This window comes from Hydractinia symbiolongicarpus, chromosome 1 (genome assembly GCF_029227915.1).
Source record: "Hydractinia symbiolongicarpus strain clone_291-10 chromosome 1, HSymV2.1, whole genome shotgun sequence".
NCBI classification, from domain to species: Eukaryota; Metazoa; Cnidaria; class Hydrozoa; order Anthoathecata; family Hydractiniidae; genus Hydractinia; species Hydractinia symbiolongicarpus.
In genome coordinates, this window is record NC_079875.1 from 5,123,472 (window position 1) to 5,133,779 (window position 10,308).

At 32.7% G+C, this 10,308-nt stretch overlaps 1 protein-coding gene across 1 annotated transcript; it reads left to right on the forward strand.

Moving 5' to 3' along the window:
* Positions 1-380: 380 nt before the first annotated feature.
* LOC130647970 (DENN domain-containing protein 4C-like) lies at positions 381-2,946 on the forward strand. Its single transcript, XM_057454302.1, has 4 exons — positions 381-689; positions 1,601-1,714; positions 2,042-2,106; positions 2,268-2,946. The coding sequence occupies exons 2-4, from the start codon at positions 1,656-1,658 to the stop codon at positions 2,402-2,404; spliced, it is 261 nt and encodes an 86-aa protein (XP_057310285.1). The 5' UTR covers positions 381-689; positions 1,601-1,655; the 3' UTR covers positions 2,405-2,946.
* The last annotated feature ends 7,362 nt before the right edge of the window (positions 2,947-10,308 follow it).

Below are 10,308 nucleotides of genomic sequence, written 5' to 3' on the forward strand. Positions count from 1 at the left end.
AAATTAAAACTAGTAGTTTTGTTTTCGTAGGTAAAATGCTGAAAAAAGTAAACTAAGGCATGTCAGTTTTAATTAGTTAAGGAGAAGTTGGAAATTGTAAGAAAACTTCGCACTCAATTTTCTTTTCAAAGAGTTATTTCAAGCTATAGTAATATTATGGAGCAAAACAAAAGCTAAATTTCGAATGATTATTTTCTACTTTTAATTCAAGGAGTTTACAGAGTTACCCTGGAATTACACTACACATCATTCAAGGTAGTCAAGGTTAATTAAACGTGTTCCGTGCGATTCCCGTCTGTAGGACTCTTTATCACCCATTTTTATTAATCTCGAGGACAACGAGAAAGAACTACTAACAAAAGAACGGCGGCGAACGTTAGTGCGTAACTCGTTACCGATATTTTTCTTTCTTACAGCGTCGCAAGCGAGTTTGTCACTCGTTACCAATAATTGTTATTCGTACAGCGGGGAAAGTAAGTTTGTAACTCGGTAACGATTGTTTATTTTAAAAAGTGATAGAGAATTGTTACTTGTACATTTTAAATACATAGAAGACAACAATAGTGAATATTTTGTTTTATATTTAGCATAGCAATAATAGAGAGGTTGCTGTATCTCATTCACATCTTGGGATGTGAATCGTCAAACGGAGCATTTTGTTCCACTGTATATGTTATGGAATGTACCGGGTAAGTCAAAATGTATCAGGTTAGTTGTGAAGTAGTGTGTTTGCAGTTATAAAGAACTAGAAATGTATTATTGTACTCTTTTTAAAACAAATTAGAAGTGTGTCGTTAGCATATGGCCGCACGTAAAGTGTGTTGTTTTGCGACTTACAATATCGGCTACCTTGAAACCTTGGATCGCACTGGGAAATAAATGTACACTTTTTCAATTTGATCATAAATCGCAAAAATAGATTTTTTTTTATTCTTGACTACCCGATACCTTAATGGAGGTGCAGAAAAACTCTCCGTCCTCTTTTTGTGTATACTGTTTGTTATCATCAACTTTGAAATTAGTGTAAGCCATTAAAATAAAGTATGGACACTGGTTCGTGATCTCTTTTTATTAACGTAGATGAAAAACAAGATTTGGTTGCCGAGTGAAGTTAGACAACCAGAAGATAATGGGGATTTTTTTTTAACACAGCATCTGGTATTTGCACTGAGCTTATCAGTTTATTTTTTATTAACATTAAATTTCAATGCGTCGTAAATAGTGTTACTTCTAAGATAGTGCTAACATCTAAAAAATATATTCAAGCCTGTCTATAGTGTACAAGGTATGTAGCTGACACACGAATATAGAGAGCATGCTGTGAAATAGAAACATCACTGTAGCGGGTAATGTTTTTAGGTCCCTTTCAAGTTACGGTCAAACTCTTTATAGAATTTAATGGATAAGATTGACTGTAAAGTCATTACGAACTGGCATTAAATTGGCTTACACAAATTTAGGGTTGGCATTAACCGACAGGCTTGGCCAAAAAAATGTTTAGTAAAAAAGTAGATTTTTACCTTTTAAACTGATAGTTGTCTTAAAAGTCAAGAACATTAGAAGTGAAAGGAATTTATAATCTTTCATACTTTTAATTTAGCCCTGTATTTTGAAGGCTTAATTAATTTCTTTGCTGAAATGACGTAGTAAACCCGATGAAGATATTATTAGATGAAATATCTCGACAACAGAATCAAAACGTTGAAGTTCATCGGTGCGATATTTTTATAATTTTTTAAAATGGCTTCCTCAAAAGTCCTAAGATATTCCAAACTATGTTTTTGTTTGTCTTGTTATCGACTCCTTTACATGGAGTTATGTAGCTAACTACCGTTGGAAAGCTATTCCTTAGCCCTTTTATTTTCAGTCCAAATTTTTTATAATATTTACCAAATGTTACAAAGGAGAATGCAAAACAAGTTTAATAAAAACCAACACGAAAGGGACTTATTCACCCTACACAACCTTGCTCCATAGAAGGAGAGTTGTATTTGTAAACATTCGTTCTTCTTCAGCAATTGGTTTTATTTTTTTGTTTTAGGAGTTTATACAGAGAACTGCTATTTTTATCACTTTTGTCTTGTGGTGCCGAAAATATGGATGTTGGTGAGTCGTCTTTTACTTTTGATTAAACTTTCTTAAATAGAAAGCAGGAGTATACGACATGACAACATGTAGACGAACCCGTCAGTTTTTGTGCCAGACGGAGTTCTATCCCGTCAAAAAAGTCAAAGTAATCTTGTCAATTTTCCCCGTCTTTTTGTTAGATGCTTTGGATCGTGAATATAAAAAAGCTTACAAGGAAGTTGTGCGTGAATATTTCGAGCGTTTGTATCCCGACGACAAATCACCGACAATAAAAGTCGTATTTTGTCGCCCAGCGTTCGAAACACCGACGCCGTAACCGAGAAAGGCTCGACTATATCAAATATTAAAAGTTATGGCAAGTGCCGTGTGTGCGAAAGTCGACGTTGTCTGACCTCATGGAAAAACAATGTTTATTCGTAAGCTGTACATTTAGAGTGGTATATCATATTTCTTTTTTATTTGAATAAAGTTACGGATTATTTTTATTCCTTTTTTTAATTATTCAGAAAGTTTAAATTTTAATTTGGATTATGGCTACACAAAACTGTAGATTTCTCGTTTAAACCAAAAGTATTAATTACCCAGGGTCTTGTGTCTAGGGGTGGTGTTGTTTTAAAAGCTTATAGCAATGTGAAGTGCGTGTGATTGATGCTTTCTATACTCCTTTCTTTCTATTCTAATACTTGTTTTATCGCGTACATGTTTTATTATATAAAAACCTTAAGCTCAGAAAGGCTAAGTTATAAGAAACTGCTACAACTGTGGGAAGACGAAATAAAAAAGGTTTGTATTGACATGGATATTTAAATATACATTGTTGCAAGAAAAGCAATTTTATCAATCAGCAATTTTATCAAAAGCAAATATAATTTTCTTTCTATCAGTTCTTTTTATTTTTTTGCAAAAGTTGGAGTATTTCAATCCCTTGTGTCCAAAGACAGGTTGTGTTGCCGCCATTCGAACACTTTAATAAACATGCTATGGCAACAAAGGTGTATTTGCAGCTTTCCAGTCAGGCGCAAGAGATATATATTTTGCATTAATATTGGCTCCCCTCTCCTCCATCCTGTAATAATTACATTCCTCCCGAACTCATTTGATTGTTGTTCATCGCTGAAGTGACCCTGTTTAAAAGAGGTTTACGTCATTCTCATGACCCACATTTGTATTAATAATATTTTGATCAAACATAGTGGTCAATTTCACTCTGGGCTTCTTTTTTATGATTTTTCGCACCAGTACAAACATTGAAAAACTAAGTAAAGCCGTAGGAACGAAATTGCGAGGTGGTAATTCAATCCCTCGTCGTAGTTTCATTAGTATTACGAGAAGAGTTTATTTTTGCGCTATTTGATTTGGTTATTTACTTACAAATTTAAAATTTTGTTACAAAGTCACTAGAAATTTCTAAAAACAAATTAGCCAGGCTGAAACTCAAAAGAATAAGGATGAGAGTGATAAAGTAAATCTTTTATCTCCTAGAAGAAATTCCAAAATAATATAACTTCGTGAGGCTAATTCGAAATTTTAAGGGGATAAACCTTCGCGTTCAGACTATAAAATGTTTCGCGTAGTCCACCCTTCCGATATACGTCAAAAATTGCGAAATCACGGAGGTTACGACGCGCGAAAAAGTTCATAGTCTTTATTAAAGTATATTTTCCCCTTTTTTGTTGCTTTACTATGGTTCAGCTAACTACATGTACAAATAACATTGATGATTGGGTAATGAAACTTAACCTACAAGTACAAGGTTAAGAAGAAACAACCGTGCTACGGACTAAAAACAGAGGAATGAAACAGAAAAACGCAACGGCACATAACTATCATATTATGTATATTACTACGTAGTAACAGAGGTAGATGCAACGGATAATGCAAAATGCATGCGTTAATAAAAAAACATCAAACATCGTCCTACAAACTTCACGCTCCACTTTCCATTTGAATTGGATATGGCCGTTATTTTTAGTAATTCAAAAAGGGTTATTAATAAAATACAATTTAACTACATAATTTACAATAAGAATATCATTTAGTAGCAACAGTAAAAAAACAGATAAAAATATCCGTGATTCCAGAACAGCTTTTTAATTCACCGTCTTTGAAACAATTGACGAAACTGTTCCCTAAATAAACGTTTAATATCGTAATTATCAGCAGCAAAATCATAAGCTGTTTCATTGTCACGATTCCATATTTTCACATCAATACCTGGTATTGATTTCAGTAACTTAACACATTCAGGGTGACCAAATAAAGATGCATAATGTAATGGCGTGTTTTTGTTACAGTCTCCATTGTTAATATTTGTGACATCATGATTAATCAAAACTTTTAAAACCTCATGGAAACCATTACATGCACTGAAGTGATATGCATTCAATTTATTTCTATTCACAGCATACACATCACTACCAGCATCAATTAAACATTTTACTATTGATGGTTTGTTGTGATATGCAGCTCTCATCAACAGTGTATTTTGATACTGATTTCTTATTGTAACGATATCTGGATTGTTGATAAGAATTGAATTTAACTTTTCAATATGTCCATCTTTAATTATTTTTTCAAGTTCTAAATGAAATAATAATTAATCAAGCAAGATTAATAAAATAAAAACAAAAACTGCAAAGTTAGTGACACATCTTTTATTTTTAATACGGCACAATAGTCTGGTATGTAAAAAACAATTTTTTTCGCAAAAAATAACTTCCGCGATTTTGCTAAATTAGCGAACAGCTCAACTTTTCTGAATTTTAATTATCGTGAACATTTGCAATTCATAAAATTATTTTCTACCGAAATAACTAGTTTTTCGTTATTTTTTTTGTCTCAAAAACTACTATTTAAATTTATTTATTTTGAAGCAACTTATTTCAATAAATATAATGCAATTTAAATACTGTATTGCATTATTAGAATGACAATTTTTTAATCATGCATGAAATTTTGAACATTAATATTTGCGATAATTAAATCACAGGTTTGCTTGACTCTTTGTGCTATGTTCCTTTTTACATTTTATTTTATTTTAATCTTTATTTTATTAATGGAGACAAATACATTTAGTTTTAATATATTATTAGTTTTAATATCATAAATGTGAAAGGATAAGGAAAAATAAATTGCGTTTGCTGCATGTTCAGTTAGTCAGAAAATGCAAGCACTTCTGGGTCCCTCTATGTCAAGTTTATGTGCCAGTCTAAACTTTAAATTTAATGAAAGTATAGCAAACATATGGTCTCATCAACGTTTAGAAAAGTAGTCATATTCACACCTCAATAGGGACATGATAGATGAACAAAATGGAGTTGGTAGGAATAAAATTACACAACTTGAGCTTCAGCGAAGAAAGCGCCCATAGTCATTTGCTTTTATCCGAAAATTTGCATTGCGATAAACACTCACCTACGTCGTGTAAGAGAACAAGACCAATATTTTTACAATAATATTTTTGTTAAGAAATAAAATAGTATGGAACGAGCGATGCCTGCTGTCATGAGTATCCACCGTACGTGCATTGTTCAATTATCACATATCCTTGTTATTTTAAAACTGAAATCAAAATCGAAGTTAGTCAGCCTAAGGAAGTTAGCAACATACGTCAGTGCTTGGAAGTAATTCTCTGCCGCAAACCTTGTGCTCAGACGTTGGACTCAATATGCACTAAACTACTATTTCGCTAACATCCTCAAAATCCTGTTTATGTTAGCACTAGAAAACTCTCAAATTGTTAATTGTCATCAGAAACCAGCCGTTTTGACAAGAAGATCTGTGGCAGTTATTGAAAGGCTCGAAAGGATAAAAGAATTAAAAAGCTTACCTTCAAATGTGTAAGACTTTGTATCCAGCGATACTTTTTTCGGCTTTACATCTCTAAAACAGAAATCCAGTTAAGCACCGAGTTTGATTTTTAGAGAAGGGCTACTTCCTACTCTATCCCCAATTAAACCCTCATAAATAATAATGAAGCCATATTACACCATTTCAATTTACACTTGCTTTTACTCTCCCCTTATTTGTATCTTGAGCTAAGATTCTATTACCGGCATTATAGTGGATATGTGTGCGTTCTTTTTAGGTTCATTATTCTTTTTAATCAACTTTGAGAATATGTAATTCAATACTGTATTTCCACTAATTAGCGCCTCCCTCTAATTAGCGCCGTCCTTCAGTAAGCCCCGCATCTGAAATCATGAAAATTTAATCAGCCCTGCGGCGCTAATTTGAGGAATCACGGTACCCGGATGTTGCAGAAAAGTTGTATTAGGCTGTGCTGCGTAAAAAGTAACAAATATAAAAAAAGAGCATTACATTATACATTTTCTGCATTGAGCAAGTAAATGATTTAGATGTGCTTACCTCTTTGGCTCTTTCCAACAGCCAAGATTTACTTTTCCAATTGATTCTTTGCAGCCTATAAAACAAATGTAAAAAATTACATGACTGACGTAGAATTACAAGATAATAAAATTAAGTCAGTATAAATATACCTTTTATTTCCTCAAGTAAGCTTTTCAAACTACTCTCTAATTGTGCATAGCTAGGTGATCTTTCAGTTTTATCGATCGTACTTCAGTAAACAGAACATTTGTAAGGATATACAACGTTGGCATCCTCAACAGTGATTTTTATTTCACCCAACAGATTTGTCAAACAATCTTTATTCAAATCTTTATTTAACGATTGGGAATGCATGCTATAACTTGGGATAACTCTTGGTAAGGAAGATAGACTGCGAAGTTTTCTTTCAATTTCCAACTTCTCGGAAACTAATTCAAAGTGGCATTATAAGTTAAATTCTTTTACGTAGTTTGAAAATTCCGATATTCTAGTGTTGTGGGTGAGCCCACTTAAAAATATTTTAGATTTAAATTCTTCCATCTTTTGATCAAATCTAAGCAGCAGATTTTCTTCCTCTATTTTTAGCGTTTTCAGATAATTTTCTATCCTTATCAACTTTCTGACTTTCAATTCACGAACAAATGCTTCTCTGCTACTATTGAGATTATTTAAAGGTTCATCATATTGTTTAGTCAAGTTTTCCAATATCACCTTTGTTTCATCAAATTCAACAACCGATTTTTTTCGTGATTTTTATGGCTTCTGTGTATACAAAGTACGCATGTGAACGTGTTGTCGCAGCCAATACAGACAAATCATCCAGGGGAATTATGTTTCTCACATATTGGTTGCATTTCTTGCAATTTTTCATTAAAAGTGACATTGGTAAATGTATTGTTGATGCAAGAATGTATGTTTTGACATTTATTACAAATCTTTGCACCGCACGTTGCACAAGAGCAGCTGACAATTTGCCTACAATCCCTGCTTTGTTGACATTGCGAATTAACTTTTTCAACATTTGACCTGGGAAAGCAAAACTACCAGTTTTAATTCTACAATTTGTTATATTTTAAGTCTTTTCTAAAGTTACTTTACCTGTCAGATAGAACTAATTAATTTGAGTATTTGTCATTCTCCTGTCCTCAAAAAGCTAAATAATTCTTTTTTAGTGAACTAAAATATCTGATATCAACTTTAAGTCCTCAATAAACTGATGGACATATCAAGTACAAAGATGGGTCGTTGTTTGACATACATATGAGTTTGCTCTTCTTACGTGTATTAGAATAAAGAAAAATGTACTTACAGCTCACTTATGATGTCATTCAATATATATGCAGGGTTTAGCGTTGATGTTGTGTTGTGTGGATCAAGTTTTGTTTTCACGGAACATCTTAGTGGACACAGTATTTTAGCACTTCCGTCTTCGTTAAAAGTAGCAAGGCCATCTAAACAATGTTGACAATACGTATGCCCACAAGATAGTTGCTTTGGATGCTGGTACGTATCTAAGCAGATCTTGCATTCCAATAACGAAGAAAGTTGGGCTGGTGTTGCTCCAGAAAAAACCATTGTGATTGATGTGTTTTTTAATATGCTTAAACAGAGAGAGGATTTATTGGTGTTGTAAAAATTAGCAGAAACATGCTTTTAAATCAAACTCAAATCAAATTTTTACTATGTAAGTCATAGAATACTATCTTTAATATAATACCACAATCTTATTGCAAATGTTATGTTTTTATTCTACAACCACCAGCGCTAGTTCTTTTGAAAACAATAACTCCTGAGTAAGATTAAAGTAAATACTAGATAACTTTGAGCGTTTGTGTCAAACTAGCTATTCAGCATATTAAGTCACCAATGTATTCCCTGTTTACGCCTGTATGGACTATACTGGCTGATTTACACGATTTTAAAAATATATTAAGTTTGTGCTATAAAGCGACTTTTAACTAAAATAAACGTTTGTATCAATTCAAAACATTTTAAAAGCAAGACAGTCAAAAAAATCTTATTATTTAAAATATTAAAATAAATATTTAAAATCTTTAGACATTTTTTTCATAATATGTCATAACCCATGAAGTTAAAAAACGTTACAGCATTGTTTGTTGTCATAGTGTTCGTTTAGTCCAGGTATATTAAAGAAGCACTCCACCGGTGAACATTTGTACTGCACTCACAATTAAAACAGCAATGGCGCTATTTACCACGTTGTTGGGGCCAGTCTTCTATCAACAGCTTGATTCCGAAATCATCAGATTTGTCATTTAATGCAATAAATTAGGTTTTTACAGCTGCATGTGGTTTAGGTATTTCTAAAACTTTCTGTTAGATGGTAAAAACAGTTTCACATAACTGCAGCTTTGACTTTTAAATATGCTGATCCAAAAGTCATTTGAATTAGTTATTAAGCTAAAAACTTGGTACATCAAGTCAATAAACATGTGCATGCGGAAACACAAAGCATATTTAATTTTAATATATTTTAAGCATATTTAATGTTCCAAGAAATAAGTACAAGTTATGCACATTATAGCATAGCCTTGTATCTATGAAATACATGATTGCACGTCCTGCTTCCTATCAGAAAAGCATAAAAAACATTTTTCACATTTCAAAGTAAGAAGAATTACAACAATTCTAACAGTTTTTCGAAATATAGTTTTCTTATGCGAACATGGTGTAGCATTTTAAGCGGCTGTTCTTGAGAAACTAAATAATTTATGTGATCGTATTTAACAAGTGAAATATGACATAATTCAATGACATATCACTTCTTAGGCCATTTTTCAGAGATTTTGTGTTAATTATAATTATAAAAAGCATAAAAAATGAGACAAGTGGACTTCAAGAAATAACATTCTTCCTAATTTATCATGATTGCCTGAACTCAACGATTACACTGGGCGCTGTCGTAGCGCTTCACTTAAAAATGTAGATAAATAAGTCATTTTTTACTGTGGGACCAATCCTAGCCGTCAGCGCGCGCTGAAGAAATAGAGACAGTTTCAAAAACTACATTTCATTGAGCTTCTAACGGTATCAGTCCGTTTGAGTTACAACGGTTGCATCACATATTCGTACCAACATGTATTTAGCGATATGTTTCTGATATTACTAGGTTGCATCGCTTTTAACGGTGAAACGATTGACTGTGGGACTTAATTGAACTGATATTAGACTTTGAACTTATAAATGTGATAAATGAGACAATTGGACTCCAAGAAATAACATTCTTCTTAATTTGACATGATTGCTTGAACTCAACGATTACACTAGGCGCTGTGGTAGCGCTTGATTTGAAAATGTAGACAAGTAAGTCATTCTTTACTGTGGGACCAATCCTAGCCGTTAGCGCGCGCTGAAGAAATAGAGACAGTTTCAAAAACTACATTTCATTGAGTTTCTAACGGTATCAGGCCGTTTGAGTTACAACGGTTGCGTCACATATTCGTACGAACATGTACTTAGCGATATGTTTCAGATATTACTAGGTTGCATGGCTTTTAAAAGTGAAGCGATTGACTGTGGGACTTAATTGAACTGATTTTGGACTTTGACCTTATAAATGTTATAAATGAGACGTTTGGATTCCAAGAAATCACATTCTTCTTTATTTAACATGATTGCTGGAACTATGCTATTACAGTGTGTGTTGTGGTAGCGCTTTATTTAAATATGTAGATAAATAAGTCTTTTTATACTGTGGGACCAATCCTAGCCTATCAAGTAGGTATAGTTTAGCAAGATGTTTCCATAGAATGTCAAGCGAGGTTAAACATTTTGAAAGAAATTTGTACTAAAAGGTTATGATTGTACATAAAATATTTACTATGGAAATGTTAGGCATAAACATATTTT

Excerpts from the sequence above, each read along its gene's own strand:
- LOC130647970 (XM_057454302.1), top strand. The coding sequence starts at position 1,656 with ATGAAGATATTATTAGATGAAATATCTCGACAACAGAATCAAAACGTT. Across the intron at positions 1,715-2,041 it reads CAAAACGTTGAAGTTCATCG|GAGTTTATACAGAGAACTGC; the intron begins GTGCGATATTTT and ends TTTTTGTTTTAG. Across the intron at positions 2,107-2,267 it reads TGCCGAAAATATGGATGTTG|ATGCTTTGGATCGTGAATAT; the intron begins GTGAGTCGTCTT and ends TCTTTTTGTTAG.